This window comes from Panthera onca, chromosome B3, assembly GCF_046562875.1.
Source record: "Panthera onca isolate mPanOnc1 chromosome B3, mPanOnc1 haplotype 2, whole genome shotgun sequence".
NCBI classification, from domain to species: domain Eukaryota; kingdom Metazoa; phylum Chordata; class Mammalia; order Carnivora; family Felidae; genus Panthera; species Panthera onca.
In genome coordinates this window covers 114,674,621-114,693,547 of record NC_138344.1, presented here as the reverse complement: position 1 = coordinate 114,693,547, position 18,927 = coordinate 114,674,621, and the positions used below count along the sequence as shown (strand labels likewise).

The 18,927-nt window shown below is 49.5% G+C and overlaps 1 protein-coding gene across 4 annotated transcripts in view; it reads right to left on the bottom strand.

Annotated features, from left to right (window-relative positions):
- Positions 1 to 16: 16 nt before the first annotated feature.
- The window catches only part of SUSD6 (sushi domain containing 6), a 96,083-nt gene continuing 77,172 nt past the window's right edge, over positions 17 to 18,927 (bottom strand). For 3 of the 4 annotated variants that reach the window (XM_078448087.2, XM_078448088.2, XM_078448089.2), the window contains exons 3-6: positions 10,860 to 11,057; positions 9,734 to 9,872; positions 4,995 to 5,422; positions 17 to 2,621 (exon numbers count right to left, since the gene is read on the bottom strand). In XM_078448087.2, coding sequence (XP_078304213.1) covers positions 2,596 to 2,621; positions 4,995 to 5,422; positions 9,734 to 9,872; positions 10,860 to 11,057 — 791 coding nt within the window. In that variant the 3' untranslated portion in view covers positions 17 to 2,595. The remainder of the gene's footprint in view (positions 2,622 to 4,994; positions 5,423 to 9,733; positions 9,873 to 10,859; positions 11,058 to 18,927) is intronic. The other variant, XM_078448086.2, reaches the window with a different exon arrangement.

Below are 18,927 nucleotides of genomic sequence, written 5' to 3'. Positions count from 1 at the left end.
GAGGGGGGAGGTGGGAGGTGGGAGGGGGGAGGTGGGAGGGGGGAGGTGGGAGGTGGGAGGGGGGAGCTGGGCCTCAGCAAAGCCAGGGACAGAGGGGACGGGAGAGAGGTGGCAAGGGTGTGTGTATGCTAGGTTCCCATTTATCCAGACTTTCTTTCCTACCAGGTAGGCAAGTCTGGGCTTGTGATCCGCAGGACAGTGTTAATGGTGAGCAAGGTGGAAGAAGGCTTCAGAAGAAAGGCTTTTCATTTTTCATTTTTTCCCCCAAGGGCTAAGTTCGTCACCTACTCGGCTGAATAAACCTCAAATAGCATAATCTCTTAGGGAGGGAAAGATCCAGAGTAATGATATAAAAAAGGGTAAGATCTTCCATTTTTAAAAATATTCTAGACTAGAATTCAGGCTGCAGGCTCAACAGTAAGACTTTGGATTCCGCCCCCAACCCCCGCCCCCCACCGCCATTTGTCCCTGCTGTCTTTTCTGGAGGAAGACAGGGCACCCCTATGGGTAAAGGAGGCAACTAGGGTCTGTAGGGACCCTACCCTCCAGATGGGCCCCGTGCCAGCAACCGCTGACAGGCACATCTCCGGAAATGGCCTCTTTGGAGGCAAGGGCAGGCCCCCTGGTCTGCTGCATGTCCCTCAGAGGCTTCTGTGTTCCAGCACCTTCACCAACCTGCTCTGTATGGAAACACGCCAGCCAGGGCTCTGCGCACAGCACGTGAGGGCTCCTGGGTGGGGAAGGGGGGAGGTGTGGGGTTGCCCGCAGGCCCAGAAGGCACTGCCCTTACCCTGAGCGAAGGAAGACTACAGTGGCGCCAGGAGGCCGGGAGCGGGCAGGTGGTAAAGTGCGTGTTGAGAGTGGCGAGGGAGGCTGAGAGGAGGCCATTCCTCTTAATCTTCGCGGCCAACCACGCCTGGAGCTACCGTTAGGTCAGGTACTGAAAATAGACTGGGTTCTTTATTGTTTTCACCATCCCAAACAGAGCGGCTGGGGAGCAGCAGAGGTGCAGGTGGGCTCAGCTACAAGTCTCCCGGCCCCAGCGCTTCAAAAACAAAACAGAAACAAGCATTCTTTAATGCCACGTCTTTTGAGGATGACAGTAGCCTGGCTGAGCTCTGCCACCCCAGCCCTGGTCAGCATTCACACGTGGCAGAGCGAGAGCCCCCAGCAGGAGCATCTGGGAGCACCGAGCCCACCCGCTCCGACTCCAGGACCCGGAGCCAGGCTGCTTCGCAAGCATTCACCCGCTGCAGACCAGCAAGGGGGATGCACAGGAGTGTCGGCCCCTCCCCCAGGTGCCAGGAACTCGCTGGTGGGCTGGCGTGTGGAAGGGTGGCAGGGGGGCCAGGGGAGAGAGCAGGGACTCGCTGGTGGGCTGGCGTGTGGAAGGGTGGCAGGGGAAACACAAGCAGGGAAAGCAGCAGTGCAGCAAGCAGCAGCACGCTTCCTGGGCACAGTTACTAAGGCACGTGACTGTGGTGACGAGGACCCTCAGGACCGGGGCTGGAGCTGCCTGCAGCTGCCTGGGGACTCGGTCTGTGCCTCTCGGGCTCCCTTCCGTCACCACGAACCCAGAACGGGGCAAAGTGCCCCAAATGCCACTGGCCACACAGACCTTCCGTGGCACCTCAGCAACTCTCCCATCCCAGCGATGATTCACCTCGGGCCCCTGTGGGCAGCAAGGAAGCTGGGGCTGCCAAGGACCAAACCCAGGAGGCAGCAGGCCACTTCCCCTCACACTCCAGTGAAACAGAAAAGACCAAGGCCAGGAAGGCCGGTGCTAGAAGTAGGAAGTGAGAACTTGCATATTAGGAAGACAATCGCCCATCAGCCACCTTCCTTCCCTCCCTCAGGATCTTCTCAACACTTCTCAGAAACTCAACAGGGCCAGGGGCCAGAACCTCTGAGCTGGACACCTGGGTGCTGGGATAGCTTTGGCGTGATTTTCCACATCCTCCAACCTCAGCCAAAGAAATGTGCCACGGGTGTCAACCCAGGGCAGGCCCGGGCACCCACATCCTTGCCCTAATTAGAGCCACTTTTGGATCTGCTCCTGCTAAGGGCAGTGGTGCCAGCCCTTAAAGGTGACAGGCCAGACCCAGACCCAGGCCTGGCCCTCTGTGTGCCGGAGGGCAGCAGTGCAGCCACCAAGGCTTGTAGGACAGCAACAAGCCTGCATGACAGGGAAACCGAATGGGCTGGGTGGGGGAAGGCACGAGTAAACACAGCGGCTCTCAGGCCCACGCAGGCTGGTGGGGTCTGCCGCCAAAGAGCTGGCTGGAGGGGACCCGGAGGGCTCAGGGAAAGGAAGAGTTCAGTCCAGCACATTCAAATGTCTCCGACACAGATGGGAAGGCTGGAGTAGGCAAAATGCCAGCTCCTCCAGCTGTCCAGCGGGCAGATGGCGAGAATCATCTTGAGTTTCCAGCAAGGTGGGCCTGGAGGCCCTCAGAGATACAGAGATACACAGATACACAGGTGGCAGCTCAGGTATCCGGGTAGGGTGGCTGGAGTATGGCGTACTCAAACCCACAGGGAGAGGGAAGAGGGGCAGAGAGGACCGTTGCAGAGAGGAGAGGCCCGTGGCAGCACTCATGCTTCTTTCAACAGCGGGATATCTGCAGGAAGAGAAGGAAGGAAAGCACAGTGGTTACCCTGCTGGGTCTCTCTGCAGTACGTCTGATCGATCCCACTGCATGCTTCCCATGCAGGCCCTGGTCTGAAGAAACAAAATGTTTCACTCATACCTTCTAGAGGAGTCTACCCCTTCGCCCCTTCTTTAGGCCTTCCTTGCTCATCTCTCCCCCTACCTGTGTGATAAACTCTGAATGTTTAGTATTCAAACCCCCTCTGGTCCCACCACCTTGAATCTCCTGTCTGCCTTGACTCTGCTGGTCTAGTTGCTTCTCTTTCTATCCTTAATCTCACCCTATGAGGCTGCTGAGCCCTGCTTAGGTCCTACCTCCTCCTTAGAGCCAATCACCAGCTGTGTGATACCGAATAACTCACTTCCTTCCCTGGGTCTCGGGTCTCCTTTTATGTCCATCGGGTTACACGGATGCCTCATGGTCCTGATTTCCTACGGTGCTGTCAGCCTCAGACAGCACAGGCAGTCTGCAATGACCGATGTATCTTGTTTTCTGTGCCCCTCACACTGACACAGACCCTACAACTCCTGGTTCCATATTTCTTGAATATAGGCCCGATCTTCCCAAGACAATCCATGCAGGCAGACAGCATGTTTCAAATTACTTTCTATCATCTCAGAAATCTAACTGGCACCAGACACAAGATAGGTTCTCAAAAATGTTTGTTCAATAAATGGAACAAAGCAAGGTACTGAGGAGAAGAAGGGAGAGGAGCAAGCACCATCAGGGCTCCTTAGCAAAGATAAGGGCTGAGAAGTACACTTGGGACCTGTGTCAATACATACAGACACACAGGGGCGCCTGGGTGGCTCAGTCGGTTAAGCGTCCGACTTCAGCTCAGGTCAAGATCTTGTGGTTCATTGGTTCAAGTCCCAAGTCGGGCTCTGTTGACAGCTCAGAGCCTGGAGCCTGCTTCAGATTCTGTGTCTCCCCCTCTCTCTGCCCCTTCCCTGCTCACGCTCTGTCTCTCACTATCTCAAAAATAAACATTAAAAAAACCTTTTTTTAAAATGTACAGACACAGGGGCGCCTGGGTGGCTCAGTCGGTTAAGCGTCCGGCTTCGGCTCAGGTCATGATCTCGCGGTCTGTGGGTTAGAGCCCCGCGTCGGGCTCTGTGCTGACAGCTCAGAGCCTGGAGCCTGTTTCAGATTCTATGTCTCCCTCTTCCTCTGACCCTCCCCTGTTCATGCTCTCTCTCTTTCTCTGTCTCAAAAATAAATAAATATTTTAAAAAAAAATGTACAGACACATAACATGCATAGCTCGCTGTCCATTGGGTCACTGGCTTCCATCTTTAAACGCAGGTCAATTAGGTAACGGCCCCTTCCCAGCTCTATATCCCACCAAGAGGAAAGAAGGCATGCTGTTGATTCAGGAAACTCCTAAATATGATCTGCATTCAAGAATTTCCAACTTCTCTGCTTTCAGATACTCTCAAACTCAGACATTAATGGCACCCAGGACCTCCAGGGCACATAAGTCTTCCTCACTGGTTTTCGGAGGGGCTTGGTAAGTGCAGAAACCTACTGTCAAAAGGGAAACCTCTAGGTTTAGCCTGCATCCTGAAAAGCACGGGGGTTTCATATAAAGATATTTTTTAAAGTGACAGAGTCAATCCCGATATTCAATTCTCCAGGCCCCAGAAGAGGCAGGTAGGTCAGGAGTTGGCAATTTCCTTCTATGGCTGGCTTGCCACCAAGAACCCAGAGTCACCTGAGAGGTAGCATGGCACTGTGGGGTTATAAACACGGGCTCTAATCCCAGCTCAGCTACTACCAATGGGCAAGTGACACCTCCTCTGGCCTTAGTATCCTGATCCGTAAAATAGGGATGGTAATAGTATCTACTTCTCAGGATCGCTGTGAGGTTTAACTGACACAGTGCAAGAAAACCAACTAGCACAGGACTTGCACGGTCCTGTTGAAAATGAAACTGCTGAATCCCGAGCAAGAAAGACTGGCTCCAGTTTTCTCTGTAACATGACCCCATACCTCTTTGTCACTCCTGTCCTTTCAGGAACATAAAAATCATCACAAGAGAACAGACCCTACTCCTGCCTCCAGCCAGCTGTCCTCTCTTTGATTTAGCACAGGCCTGTGACCACAAATAGTTTTGGAAACTCTAAACTACGAAGATTCACAGACAACAGTCAAAAGTCTCCTACACAGAGCCCAAAGCCCTGCCGGGAACTGAGGGTGAGGCCTTATTCTGCAGGCTAATCCCCCAGGTATTATCTTCCTTTGCCTCCAAATACCCAATTATGAGAGAGGCTCACAGTCCCTCCTCACTCCCAGCAAGGCCCTCGAGCAGCTCATAATTCACAATCAGTGCAGACCACCTACCATCTGTGTAGTCCTCCGATGTGAGGGATAAAAGGCTTTGTATGTCACTGTTCTCTGAATCTGGGGCTTCTTTGTATGCCACTCGGCTGTTCCCTGAGCCGGCCACCCAGGAAGAGGTGGTTGCCTGATGCACCATCACAGTCTCTGAGCCCTGAGAGCCCCAGGCTTCACATAGTCCAGACTGGCCCGGGGCCTCCTCCTCTCCGCCTGCAGAGGAACAGGCCCCCTGGTCCTGCAACTGCTGCTCCCTTGGTCCGTTCCTCCCACCGGGCCCAGACCCTTCTGACAGCACGATCTGCACTCTGGGGTCAGCAGGAGGCACACAGTGACCGGAACTGCCGTATACAGCTTCCTCGTAGGACGGTAGCGCAACCTGGACTCCATCCACCATGATGGAAACCTGGTCGCCAGATACTCCCTGGTCGCGCCTGCATCCAGAAGAGAAAAAGACAAAGAAAGAATGAAAATACACAAAGAAATAGATACCAACGACGACACCAACAATGCCAACCAGTTTTGAGCACTTACAACGTGCCAGGCACAGCACTAAGCGCTTTATCCCACTGAACCCGCAGGGGAGCCCTTTCAGGTACAGATTCACCAAGAATGCAGATGAGGCTTAGAGAAGTCAAGTACCCTGCCCAGTCACACAGCTGGTGCGGGAAGAAGCTGGGATGTGAATCCAGTTCCTGGGCTCTTACCCTCTGGGTACCCAGGCACCCAGCCCTCTCATACGGTGTAAAAACTAGGAACCTAGAGACGTAGAAATAAAGCCATTATGCAGCACAGGGAGGACAGGAAAGTAAGAGAGTAATGCTTGCACATATCTGTGAGTATAGTGTCTGAACGCTTTAAGTGGGCACACTGTGTGGTGTGTGAATTAAATTTCCATGCAGCAGTGGTTAAAAAAAGGAGAGGGAAAAGAAGCATTGTGGTCTTGGGACGCCGGAGTCAAAATGTGAAGAATTCTATTCCTGTGACTCAGCTACTGTACTTGCCCTTTATTTTATTCAATTTTTTAAAAGTGTATTTATTTTGAGAGAGACAGAGACAACATGTGGGGCGGGGGGGAGGGGCAGAGAGAGGGAGAGAGAGAATCTCAAGCCGGCTCCACACCACAAGAGTGGAGTCCGATGTGGGGCTCGAACCCACGAACCGTGAGATTATGACCTGAGCTGAAACCAAGTGCTGGACGCTTAACCGACTGAGCCACCCAGGTGCCCCGCTTGCCTTTTTACCTTTAACTTAAAAAATTATATGTGAATTACAACATACACACACACACACACACACACACACACACAAAATAGAAAAATATACAGCTTACTGTTTTATCCCAAAGGTACTGCCCCTACTGAGGTCAAGAAAGAGCATGCTGCCAGCACCCCACACACCCTTGCTTCCTGTCCCGATGACTTCCTACTTCCTCACACCGGAAGTAACCACTATCCTAACTTACATGACAATCAGGCTTTTGCTTTCTATTTCAATAGTTTTACTGCCTAAAATGAACCCCTCAACACTACAGTTGAGTTTTGCGTATTTTTGATCTTTATATAAATGGGATATACAATGAATGTGTGTGTACATATGTGTATGTGTATCTGGCTTCTTTTACTGAACTTTGTGTGAGATTTATTTATGCAAACACCTTTTTTTTTTTTTATCACTTTTTGATATGAACACACTTTTGTCCTGAACCATTCTGAAAGTAAGTTATTTATGGCTAAATAGAACATTATTCAGCAGCACACTCCTCCGAAGAACCTCTTCTACATACCTGCAACATTATTACCTCCTTGAAATTTAACAATGGTATAATACTGTCATTCAAATTTTCCTAAATACCCCAAAATAGATCTGTTTCGGCTGCAGTCTCGTTTGTTTTCGAGGACCCAATTAGGGCTGGCTCATGCATTGCGGTTAGTCCTATTCTATCTCCTTTCCTCTAGAACAGTCCACGATAGCTCCTCCTTCATGACAAGGATACTTTTTGTTAGAATCCAGGCCAGTTGTCTCCTACGATGTCCCACAGCCCACAGTCCGGACTTAATTGTTTCCTTGGGATTAAGATTCCAGTCAATTTTTGCCTGGAACACTGTATCATTTGTGATGCTGTGCTCTCCTCAGGGTATTACACCAGAACACACAGAAGCTCCATGACTGGACCACATTACTATTGCTAGACTGTTATTAGCTCTTAATTTCCTCATCTGTACTTGCAGATAAAATCTATGCTACCAATTCAAATGGCATAGACACTGTGAGGATGACAGAAGTGGTACTCAGAAGTGCTTGGAGGTTTCTGGAAGGAAGGGAAACTGATGGCAAGGTCACATAGAAAGCACTGTGCATTCTAGTACGTGCTTAGCTTCTGTTATTCAAAATGCATTTTGTTGTTGTTGTTTAAAAAGTAATATAATACGTGGGGGCACCTGGGTGGCTCAGTCGATTAAGTATCTGACTCTGGCTCAGGTCATGATCTCATAGTTTGTGAGCTCGAGCCCCATGTCGGGCTCTGTGCTGACAGCTCAAAGCCTGGAGCCTGCTTCAGATTCTGTGTCTCCCTCTCTCTCTACCCCTCCCTCCTCATGCTCTGTCTCTCTTTCTCTCAAAAATAAATAAACATTAAAAAAAAATTAAGGGGTGCCTTAATTTGGTGGCTCAGTTGGGTAAGCATCTGACTTTGGCTCTGGTCATGATCTCATGGTTTGTGAGTTCCAACTAACAGCTTGGAGTCTGGAGCCTGCTTCAGATTCTGTCTCTCTCTCTCTCTCTGCCCCTCCCCTGCTCACTCTCTGTCTCTCTCTGTCTCTCTCTCTCTCAAGTAAATAAACATTAAAAAAAAAAACTTTTTAATTAAAAAAAAGTAATATGTGTAACACAGTACAAAATTTGAACAGGGCCCATAAACAAACAAACAAACAAACAAACAAACAAATCTTTCTTCCACTCAAGTCAGGCAAAATCAGCCAATTACTTTTAACACACTTACCAGGTAACTACAAAGGGAAAATACTCCCTAATTTGGATGAAGTAACAAACAGATCAGCTTGACTTTACATGGAAATAGCCAATTCTTTCAAGTAGTTCCTCTTCATTCTACGAACTGTGTAACAACCTTGAAAAAACAAATAGCTACTACCTGCCCCCCCACCCCGGCCCCCGAAAGAAACAAAATAGAAAGAAGAAAGAAAAATCACACAACTACACAAAGATGAAACTTAGCCTGAGCCTGGTCTGTAAATTCCAGACCAGGAAGCGTTTGATTTAACACAACTTAGCTTGTTCCTCTGTGCCTGTGGATGACGACAGTGACTGATAAAGGGCTGTGAGTGCACATCAACTATTCTCAGGGGAATGAGGAGCTGCCGGGGCAGCCCAAAAAACTGCAGGGGGCCATGACAGCCCTGGGGCAGAGTTTCCCCTAAGGGATACCCTCAGGGCCAGTCCCCCACCACTGCCACCCCCTCCCCCATCTACCCAGTCTGGGACGACTTGTGGGCAGCGCACTCAACTGAAAAAAGGAAAGTGACAAAGGTGGGCAAAAACCCCCACTTCCTCTGTTTCTAGCACAGTATGGCACAGTGGTTGCCATCCTGGCCGCACATTAAAACCACTGGGAGCTTTTTAAAAAACACTAATGCCACAGGGTGCCTGGATGGTTCAGTCGGTTAAACGTCCAACTTTGGCTCAGGTCGTGATCTCACGTTTCATGGGTTCAAGCCCCATATCTATGCTGACAGCAGAGAGCCCACTTTGGAGCCTCTGTCTCCCCCTCTCTCTGCCCCTCCCCCGCTCGTTCTCTCCCTCCCTCTCTCTCTCTCTCTCTCTCTCTCTCAAAAATAAACAAAAACAAAACAGGGGCGCCTGGGTGGGCGTCCGATTTCGACTCGAGTCATGATCTCACGGTCTGTAAGTTTGAGCCCCGCATCTGGCTCTGTGCTGACAGCTCGGAGCCTGGAGCCTGGAGCCTGCTTCGGATTCTGTGTCTCCCTCTCTCTCTGCCCCTCCCGTGCTCACGCTCTGTCTCCCTCAAAAATAAATGAACATTAAAAAAACAAATTAAAAAAAAAATAAATAAAAAACAAAACAAAAAACACTAATGCTAGGCTCCCACTCCAAACCAAATTAATCAGAATGTCTGGGGATAGAGGCTTAGGTGTTGGTATTTGTGTTTAATTCCCTACAGATGCCTCTATGTGCAGTCAGGATTGGGAACTAGGGGGCCAGGGCAGTGGCTCGCAAACAGAGCCTGCCTCAGAATCACCTGGAGGGCTTATGAAACTACATGGATGGGTCTCGGCCCTAGAGTTTCTCATTCAGTTGGTCTGGGATGGGGCCTGAAAATTCTCATTCCTAACAAGTCCCCAGGTGATGCTGATGCTGCTGGAACCACACTTTGAGAGCCACTGGTATAGGGCAAATGACAAGGCTTGGGGGTTGGACAAGTCTGGGTTCAAATCTCCAGGTGGTCATCATCTAGAGGAGTCACGACCTTGACTTAATCTCTCTGAGCCTCAGCTTCCTTATCTGCAGTGATCCAATGAGGATTAAGCTAATGATAAGCAAAATGATAAGCACAGTGCCAGGCATATCCAGGAGTTGAACACATGGCAGGGCCCTCCCCTTCCCCTAGGCACACACATCAGAAGAGGCTGCCAGGCCCACAAGCACCCCTCTGCAGTCAAAGGCCAGGCCTCATGGCAATGCCCGCTGCCCCCGACCACGGGCCTCACCTGCTGTGATGGAACGACTTCAGCTTCGGCTGCAGCAGCACAAACAGCACCACGAGGAGGAGAATGAGTGCCACGGAGCTGGCAGTGGAAGCAACTATGGACAGCGTGGGGACCCCAAGTGATGTGTGGGCATCTTTGTCTACAGAAATAAAACCATCATCAGAAGGGTGCTGTGCCCAGACCCATAACATGTGAGCCCCATAGCTGATCTCGTCAAAGGTCCCTTGCACGGTGCCATGGCCATGGCCATTTTGGTAGTCTAAGTGTGGAGCAGCTTTTACACATAAGGTAAGGGGTCATTTCCCCATCCTGTTCTCGAATCTAAAATTCTCTTCAGTTCAGACCTTTGAGGACCATCTCACACCTAACCTCCCATGCCCCTAGAGATCTGGCTTTTACTAACCACTTCTGATCCTGTCCTCAGTAGCAGGTTGGTAGGCATCAACCATGTGCATGGACACAGCCTTCCACCATCCTAGGTCCCACCCATGTTTCCCCACATATGGCAGGAAAACTGGTAAGAACTGGGCTGTGATCCCCTGTTCTAAGACCCTGTAACTTCAGTTGCAAATCTCAGGCTGGTCCCCATCCGTCTCTAGGGTGTCATGGTCTAGGAGCCCGAGTGTGAGGCACGAAGACAGCTGTAGGACACATACTTTCCTGCAGACAGTTGGATTTTCCTGTCATGGATGACAGGAGGAGGCAGGAGGGGTCTTCTGTCCAGCTGGACTGTAGCTCTATAACAAACAGTCCATTTCCATTCAAAGAAAAATAATATAAAAGAGACACTCCAGAAGGTGTTAGCAGAACATGGCCAAAGGTCACCAGCACTTGGCTGGGCAAACGAGAGATCCTAAGCATCAAAGAGACTTTACAAAGCAGAACAGATGCCTCGATAAAGCTACCAAGCCCCTCGGTGGCTCAGCTGAAATGCAGTGGGACACGCACCAGCAACCCCAAACGTCTTTTACAAAGACATGAAATCCCAAAGGAAGGGAGGCTGAGGGGCATCAAAGGAGCTACACCGCCCACAGCACAGGTGCTCTGGAGGAAGTGGGCGCCACTTCCCATCAGCTTAAAGGAAGCAGGACCCCAGCAGCCCCCCTTTCTCATCTGCCAGACTAACCCTCATTGAGACGGCAGCTGATCTCCATGGCTGGTTTCCATTCTCCATTCTTACACGTCAGGTACTTGTAATCACCCTTCAACATGTAGCCTTCAGCACACAGGTACTCAATGACGCTGCCCGCGTTCAGGGGGTCTCTGCAGGGCCGGGGGTGGCAGATATAGCCACCATTCTCTGGCTCCGGGGGTAGGGAACACACTGCAAAGACAGAGAGAGAGTGTGTGGGGATACAGCAGTGAGGTTTCCCAGTGGGATCCTGTCCATGCTGCTGAGGAGGACAGGAAATGCAGAAGGATCTGAGAGCCATTCTCTTAGAAAGGCTGTTGGCCAAACTCTGGAAATTCAGGTTGCCAGTGACAAAAGGAAGCACGCTGGCTGCAGGGAAAGTCTGGCTGCTTGCAACATTTCCCCTCTTGCTCTGTATGTGCCTTGGGAGAACCACACCCATGAGGGAGTGACAGACTCTGACAGTCGTGAACTCAGAGACCTAGCACATCATATGGTTTTGATAAAACCTACTGAAACACACAATGAATCAGAGTGAAAGGTGGTAAAACACTGTCAACCTGTGCAAGGGAAACGTTAGCCCTGTTTCTGATAACAATACCAGAAAAGACGCCATGGTGTGATAAAAATGCGCCTTCGTGGCCTGAGAGGGGATTTCTGATGGATTTCCTGGCCTTCCCAAGCCCCCATGTACTGCCCTCCTCCTGACTGGAGAAGTCCCCGCCAGCACTGGTCTCCATCCCACAGTAAAGCCCACAGCTTTCGCTCAGGCGAGACTATTTAGCTTTAAAAGCATCTTCACCTTCTATCCCTTTATTCTGACAGCTCCAAGACCTAGTTATCATTACTCCCCTTTGTCGATGAGGACACTGGCCCACAGAAGTTAAATGACTTTTAGCCAATCGTAAGGCACTGTAAAGGGCAGACCCGAGAGCAGGGTCGAGTCTTCTGACTCTAAAACCTGTGCTCTTTCCACCAGCAGACACTGCTTCTACCCCAGGAGCTGAGTGGGCCTTTAAGAAGTATGCATGTCCTGGTCACCTCCTTTCAAACAGGTCAGTTAGGCAAACGGAGTCCAAGTGTGGTGAAAACCCTGGTGTAGATGAGTTGTAGCAGTAAGTCAGAGGAACAGGAAGGTCTAAGCGGCCTGATGAGAAGGGTGACCTCTGATTCCATGGCCTGCACCTCCAATCCTAGACTGATGCTGCAGAGTTAAAAGTCAGGCAATGGACTGTGGGTGTGCTTAGCCCTAACAGGAGATACACAGCAGGGGCACTAAAGGAAATTCTGTTTGGAAGGCTAGTCTGGGGGAGAAGACATGCTGGCAGGATGGCCAGGTACCATGAACTTCAACTTTCCAAAAGCCTTACTAATATAAAAGATAGAAAATTCCAAAGGACATTTGATTTTGCTGACAAATATCCTGCCCCCATCCTGATTATCACAAGAACATCGGTATGAAAATAAGAACTGTTGGTTTTTTTTTTTTTCCACTTCCTCTAACGGACCTGGAGCCTGACTGAACCCTCTCCCGCTCACAAGACTGCCCACCGCTCCCTTGCACAGAGATGCCCTTACAGCCTCTTATCAAATACCACTTCCCTTCAACCTAAAGACTGCCAGTAAGCAGGCAGACTGCCAGCCAGGCTGGGGGGTAAGTCATGTCGAAAAAGAGATGATGGCTCCTTGCCTTCAAGGTATGTATGCTGAGATGGGGAGAAAAGACTCATCTATAAAGATTTATCAGACAATAACGCCAGGGTGGGTGCCAAAGGGATGCACAGAAGAGGTCTGGGCAGCTTCTCTGAAACTAGCAGATGAGCCCAAGTAAGTGCCCCAGTGCCCTCTAGAGACACGCCTTCTCCAGATTCTTCCCACGCCACCTACCTCACCCAAAGTCTTAAACAGGAGGAAGACAGACCCACCACACTCCTGGTGCCTCTTGCAACTTTGGCCAACTAGTTCAAAAAGCTGTCCAGCTGGATTTCCAAAGGAACCTCTGTAAACTGCTTTACTCTTTACATTTTCCCTCTTTTGTTCAGGGCAACAAGGCTGCCACAGATCCCCTGGCTCTCCTAGCACTGTGTCTAATTGGGTCATTTCCTCAGCATAATTAATGCTGAGCACCCCAGGGCAGCTTCCGAAAGCAGGCAGGACCCACTCACAGGTCCAATGTGCTGGGAAAGATGGTCTCAGAGGAAAAGCTGCAGATTCTAAAGCCACTCCTGCTGCTGGTATTCCTGCCGGTAAAGCCCAAATCTAGAAAACCTATGAGATCACCTAGCATAAGGAAAGTTTAGTGCAAAAAAAAAAAGTGACAAGCAATGAGACCATCTTGCAGACAGTCTTGACTGCAACAGGTGTTTGTAACATGTTCAAAGGACAAGGGAAGCTTCTGAGGGGTCCTGAGAAGGGGAGAATTATAAGAAGAATTGAATCTGATCAAAGATGGACAAAGCTGGAGGGAGCCTTAAAGTTTGTCAACAGTACAGCAACCCTAGTATGGTCAAATACATGCACATAGGTTCTTTCACATTATCTGTGAAGGCTAAAGGAAACCAGTCAAATGCATAGGGCTCAGCATTGCAAAGAGGCTGCCCCCGGTCCAGGGAAGTAAGGAGGCTATGGAGGTTAAAAAAAAAAGGGAGGGGAGGGGGCAAGGTCATGTTAAGACACCAAGAACACAAGAAAAAAATATGGCCTTCTTGCCCAGGCAAACAGCAGAGTGGGAGAGTTGTGGCAAAGAGCAAGGTGTTCGGGGCGCCAGGGTGGCTCAGTTGGTTAAGCGTCCGACTTCAGTTTGGGTCTTGATCTCGTGGTTTGTGGGTTCGAGCCCCGCATCAGGCTCTGTGCTGACAGCTCAGAGCCTGGAGCCTGCTTCGGATTCTGTGTCTCCCTCTCTCTCTGCCCCTCCCCTGCTCGTGCTCTCTCAAAAATAAATAAACATAAAAAATTAAAAAAAAAAGTTTTATAAAAGAGCAGGTGTTCAAAAGGACCCTCTCAGTGATGCCTGGGTTAACAAGAAATGGAAGAACATCAGGAAGAGCAAATAATCATCCAGAGGCTTCTGGAAGCCACCATCCTGGGCAAGAAGCTACCTTAATCTTAATCTCAGCCTCTCTCTCTGACAACCCAAGGTTCTCAGAGGGAGTTTTAAGCTCTGTTCTAAACTGCAAGAAGACAATGAACTCATCTGATTTGGTCAAGCCGCGTAATTGTAAAAAGAGAGGGAGAAAGCCAGAAGATAGAAATTTTACAGGAAAAATATCAATTATTTCTCCTTAGCTTCCTTCTCTGCTTTCCATTATCTCCTACAACCATTTAGGCCTCCAGTAAGCACAGGAAGCAGCAAAGTAGTTCTTCAGGGGCCTCAGAGAAAGACGATTCAGCCAGCTGGGGAGGATGCAGACAGAGAAGATGCAAAATAAGCTGGCTGATCCTTCCACCTCCAAGTCACTGCAGCCTACAACCCTCAGTAGAAAACAAGAACCCTTGATTAGCCCTTCTAAATGGGCTTTGCTTTTGTGTCCTGAGGACCAGCCTTTTAGAAGGAGGAGGCAATAAACAAAACCAACTTTATAAGATTCCGTAACAAGCAAATCAAAATGAGCTCCAGGAGAGGGCCCCGGATCAAACTGTTCAGTGTAACACACTTGAACGAGCACTTGAGCCCCTTCAAAATGAGGTATGAGGAGTAGGGAGTGTGAAGGTCAGTGTGAGGAAGGCAAATAGACATTTAAATACCTGGTGCATTTAAAAAAAGACTCAACAAAAGAGATTCTGGCTGACGTCAGTTATCAAGAAAACACCATGCTCTAAAACACTGACTGAGGGCTTAAGAAACTGGTCAGTGTTCATGCACAAGTTTGAAATAATGTAGTTTTAGACTAAAATCAGAGCAGTAGCATTTAGAACATAACATTAAGCACAGAGAAGTAGGTGCTTAATCAAAGCATCCAAAGAAAGGATGGCTGGAGAAAAGCTTTCCTGGGAATTAAGGGGAGAAGAAAAAGGCTTCCCCAAACCCAGCACACCAACACAGCAGTCGTAATAATCAGGGACACCACGGAGGCAGAATTGTAAATGTCTCTGGTTGTAACTCAGAGCCTCCATCTCTCCACAGGCTGCTCTAGGAGGCCATAAATGTAAATGTGACAAGACTGTGCCCTCAGAAAGCTTAGAGAGGACAGACTCACACACGGCCAACTCTAATGCAAAGCAAAGAAGGAAGTGTTAAAAGGTGAACTCTTCTATTAGCCTGGGCCGTCCTTGTCAGAGACCATCTAATTCTGGTAAGGAGCACTGCTGGCAACCAGAGGAAGGTAAGAACCAGTGGCAAAGAAGAGAAATAGGATCAGAAAAAATAAGGATGGGAGGAAGGAATGGATGGATATCACACATCCAGCGCAGCACTGTCCAACAGAAATATAATGCAGCCACATAGGTAATTTTATATATTTTTTTAATGTTTGTTTTTGAGAGAGACAGAGTGTGAGCAGGGGAGGGTCAGAGTTTGAGAGAGAGCGTGAGCGGGGGAGGGGCAGAGAGAGAGGGAGACACAGAATCTGAAGCAGGTTCCAGGCTCTGAGCTGTCAGCACAGAGCCTGATGCGGGGCTCGAACCCACGAACCGCGAGATCGTGACCTGAGCTGAAGTCAGATACTTAACCAAGCCACCCAGGCACCCCAACATGGGTAATTTAAAATTTTCTAGTAGCCATGGTGAAAAAGTAAAAGGAAACACATGAAATTAATCTTAATAATCTGCTTTATTTAACCTAATTTATATAAAATATAAATTTTTCTATTTTAAAGAGATATCTAATTTTTTTTTTCCATAGTTAAGTCAGCACATCTCAACTCAAACTAACCACACTTCAGGTTCTCAGTAGCCACATGGGGCTTGGATTCACTGTACTGGACAGCACAGATCCAGGAGAAGAGTTCTTGTCTGAGAGTCAGAGGGGGAGTCTGGCGATCTGAAAGCAGTGGAAAGGTTCAGAAGCACGCCACAGGGGCAGGAGGCCCCCCCCCCCGCCCCCCCACCCCCCTCCCCCCGCCCAGGGGCCTAGCCGGTTGTTCTACTTTTTTTTTTTTAATGTTTGTTTATTTTTGAGAATGAGCAGGGGAGGGGCAGACAGAGAGGGAAACACAGAATCTGAAGCAGGCTCCAAGCTCTGAGCCTGTTAGCACGGAGCCCAACACGCGGCTCGAACTCATAAACTGTGAGATCATGACCTGGGCTGAAGTTGGAAGCTCAACCAACTGAGCCACCCAGGCGTCCCCCCGGAAGGTTGTTTTAAAAGGTACTGTTTATGTGCTTGCTCTCAAAATCCCTTCTTGATATGTGAAGGTCCAATTTCTACTTGTAGCCCTCAACGGTTTATTATAAGCGGAGCCAGAGAAAAAAGCAAGGTAAAAACAGACAAAAAAGGGTATTCAAATGTGCAGTTTGGGGTTTTTGTTTTTTGGACATAAAACAAGGAAAGTAATAATTACTGCAAATAGATTATTACATGTGCCAGGCACTCTTGTGAGTTCTCTCTTTACATGAAGCAGGGACTGTATTTTCTCCTAAGAACAATGAGGCTCAGCTGAGTTGAGTAATTTGCCCCAAAACACACATTTGTAAATAATGATGCTGGATTCAACAGGCACTCTACTCTGGTTCTTAGGCTGCAGGCTTGACCACTAAGCTGACCTGGGCCTGCAGGGGAGGGCAGGACACCAGGTTCCATTCTGTGGCTCATCCCCTGATAAACTAGGCCTGGAGCTTCTGGAACACCTGGCTACTCTATATGTGAAAGGAAAAGTCATACTATAGTGTGAAAAGGCTCAAAGAGAAGGTGATTCTCCTCATGAAAACCTCCCAAGAATGTTGGGACTGGGCATTCCAGACAAATGCAAAGAGGCAGGGGTGCAGGGTAATAATCACATCTGACTATAGTGAAAAGTTTTCTTTTCTGAAGCCTCCTTTAAAAATCTCAGTACTAACAGCTCATATTTATTAACCATCTACTATAAATGCCAAGTGCCATTCCAAGCACTTTACATGTGTAACTCATTTAAGCTTCACAAAGACCTTGTAAGAAACATATTATTACAGCATTATACAGATGGGCAAATTGAGTGAGAGTGAGAGAAGTTCAGAAACTTGCTCAAGGCCACCTAGCAGGAAAGGGGCAGAGTCACGTGTGAACCCGAAAGGCTGACTTCCCTCTCCACGGCACTGGGCAGAAACAGAGGGTCTGCGGGCCCAGGTTCTCCTCCCACATCCACATCCTGAAAAGGGAGGCCAGTGACAAAGGGTACTCACTTACTGCCTGTGGGCAGTGGCCTCTCCGAGCCTCAGTTCCAGTACATGATGGTACTGAACCAGATGACCTCTGAGGTCTCTTCTGACATTTGCAAATTTGTTTTGAGTTGGGTGAGTTGCTGGCCTCACCCACCTACTCAAGGTTCCTTCATCAAAGTCCTACATGTAGCCATGGAGGCTTTAAATTGAGCACAAGGCGTGAGAGGCTTGAGGAAAGCATCGTGTCTGCACAGAAGCTCCTGCATCCATCTGGGCAGATTCCTGCCTTGGGTGTGTAGTGGGAACAGGGAAACAGGCAGGAGGAGTTCACTTACTTAAGAGACACCCAAGGGCTGCTTCTGTCCATGGACTTCCCTGGCTTTCCGCCTTCCTGACCCCCCACTCAAATAGTCAGAAGTCTAAAACAGGCGGCAGCGAGAGGGGAGAGACAATTTCTCATGCCATTTGCAACCTTCCTCTCCTCTAAGACAAACCTTCCCAGCAGTCAGACAGGAAGCCATTGTCCAGCCAGGATCCCTTTTCTCATGAGAACTTCCCACGCACTGGGGGAGGGCCAGACTGCCACAGCTCAGGCCTTTCCCAGGGTGTGGCCCTGGGGCTGGGGCGTTGGAGGAAAGGGGGAACCCGCCCATGGCTTAGGCTGCCCCCACTGCTCCTCCCAGGCCCCTCCTTACTCCCCTACCGTATCCCCCACCCCCACTGCACCCTCCCACCCCAACCCCACAGAGACCTAGGGGAAGCCCTGCTCCGGAAGACTAGTAACTCACAAATGGGTCTGGCTTCAGAGCCTGTCAGTCTTATCTTGGGTCGGGGTCCCTCACTCTCTCCCTCCGCCTCACAGGAAAGGGGAAATGCCAGCCAGCGGCTTCAGAGCCAATGAGGGGGAATGTTTTCTTCACTGCAGCCCACTGCAGGTTACTCCCGTAACCTGGAAGCAGCCAGCAAACCCTCAGTCATTTCGAAAGAAGTGCTGTTTCTCTCCTCTAAACCCTGACCTGAAAGCACATGGCTCAGCTGGAATGCCACCCACCACTCAAGATTCAGTTCGAAGGTCACCCACTCTAGAAAACCATTCCAAAGGGCACTGCCAGGGAGGACAAAGCAGCACAGGGTAGCACTATCAACATGGGCCTAGAGCGGGAGCACTGAGTCACGCTGCCGACGGCTACCCACCGTGTGGGGCGTGGGCACATCTGCCCATTCCTTAGTTTCCTTGCTTGTAAAATAGGGATACTAAAGTACAGGTGTCTACCTCACAGGGTGGCTGAGCAGATTAATCACAATTACACAGGTGAAGCGCCTGGTACTGGGTCTGTCACACACTCAGTGTTCAATAAACAGTAGCTTTATTATTCCTCTTCTGTGTTCCCATAACATCTTCATTCTTCTCTATAAACTACCACCACATCGTTGTCTCTGCAACAATTACTTTCTCACAGGTCAGTCCTTCCCCCACCTCTCCACTATCCCCACCTACCCACTCACCCACCCAAGCTGTAGGGCAAGCATTTGTTCCGCTCATTTTTGTATCCCCAGATCTTGGCATAGAATCTGGCAGTTCGTAGATGCTTAGTAGAAAACTGCTTTGACTTGCAAAATTCTGCCCACATTTCAAGGCACTGTCATGTTTTTAATTGCAAAGGGCCATGTGGTTTCTGATTCGACATGAGGCAAGAACAGACAACAGCAAAGAGGAGCCCTCTGCATGGTGCCTCTCATGTTCTCTAAATCTGGTGTATGCCATGAA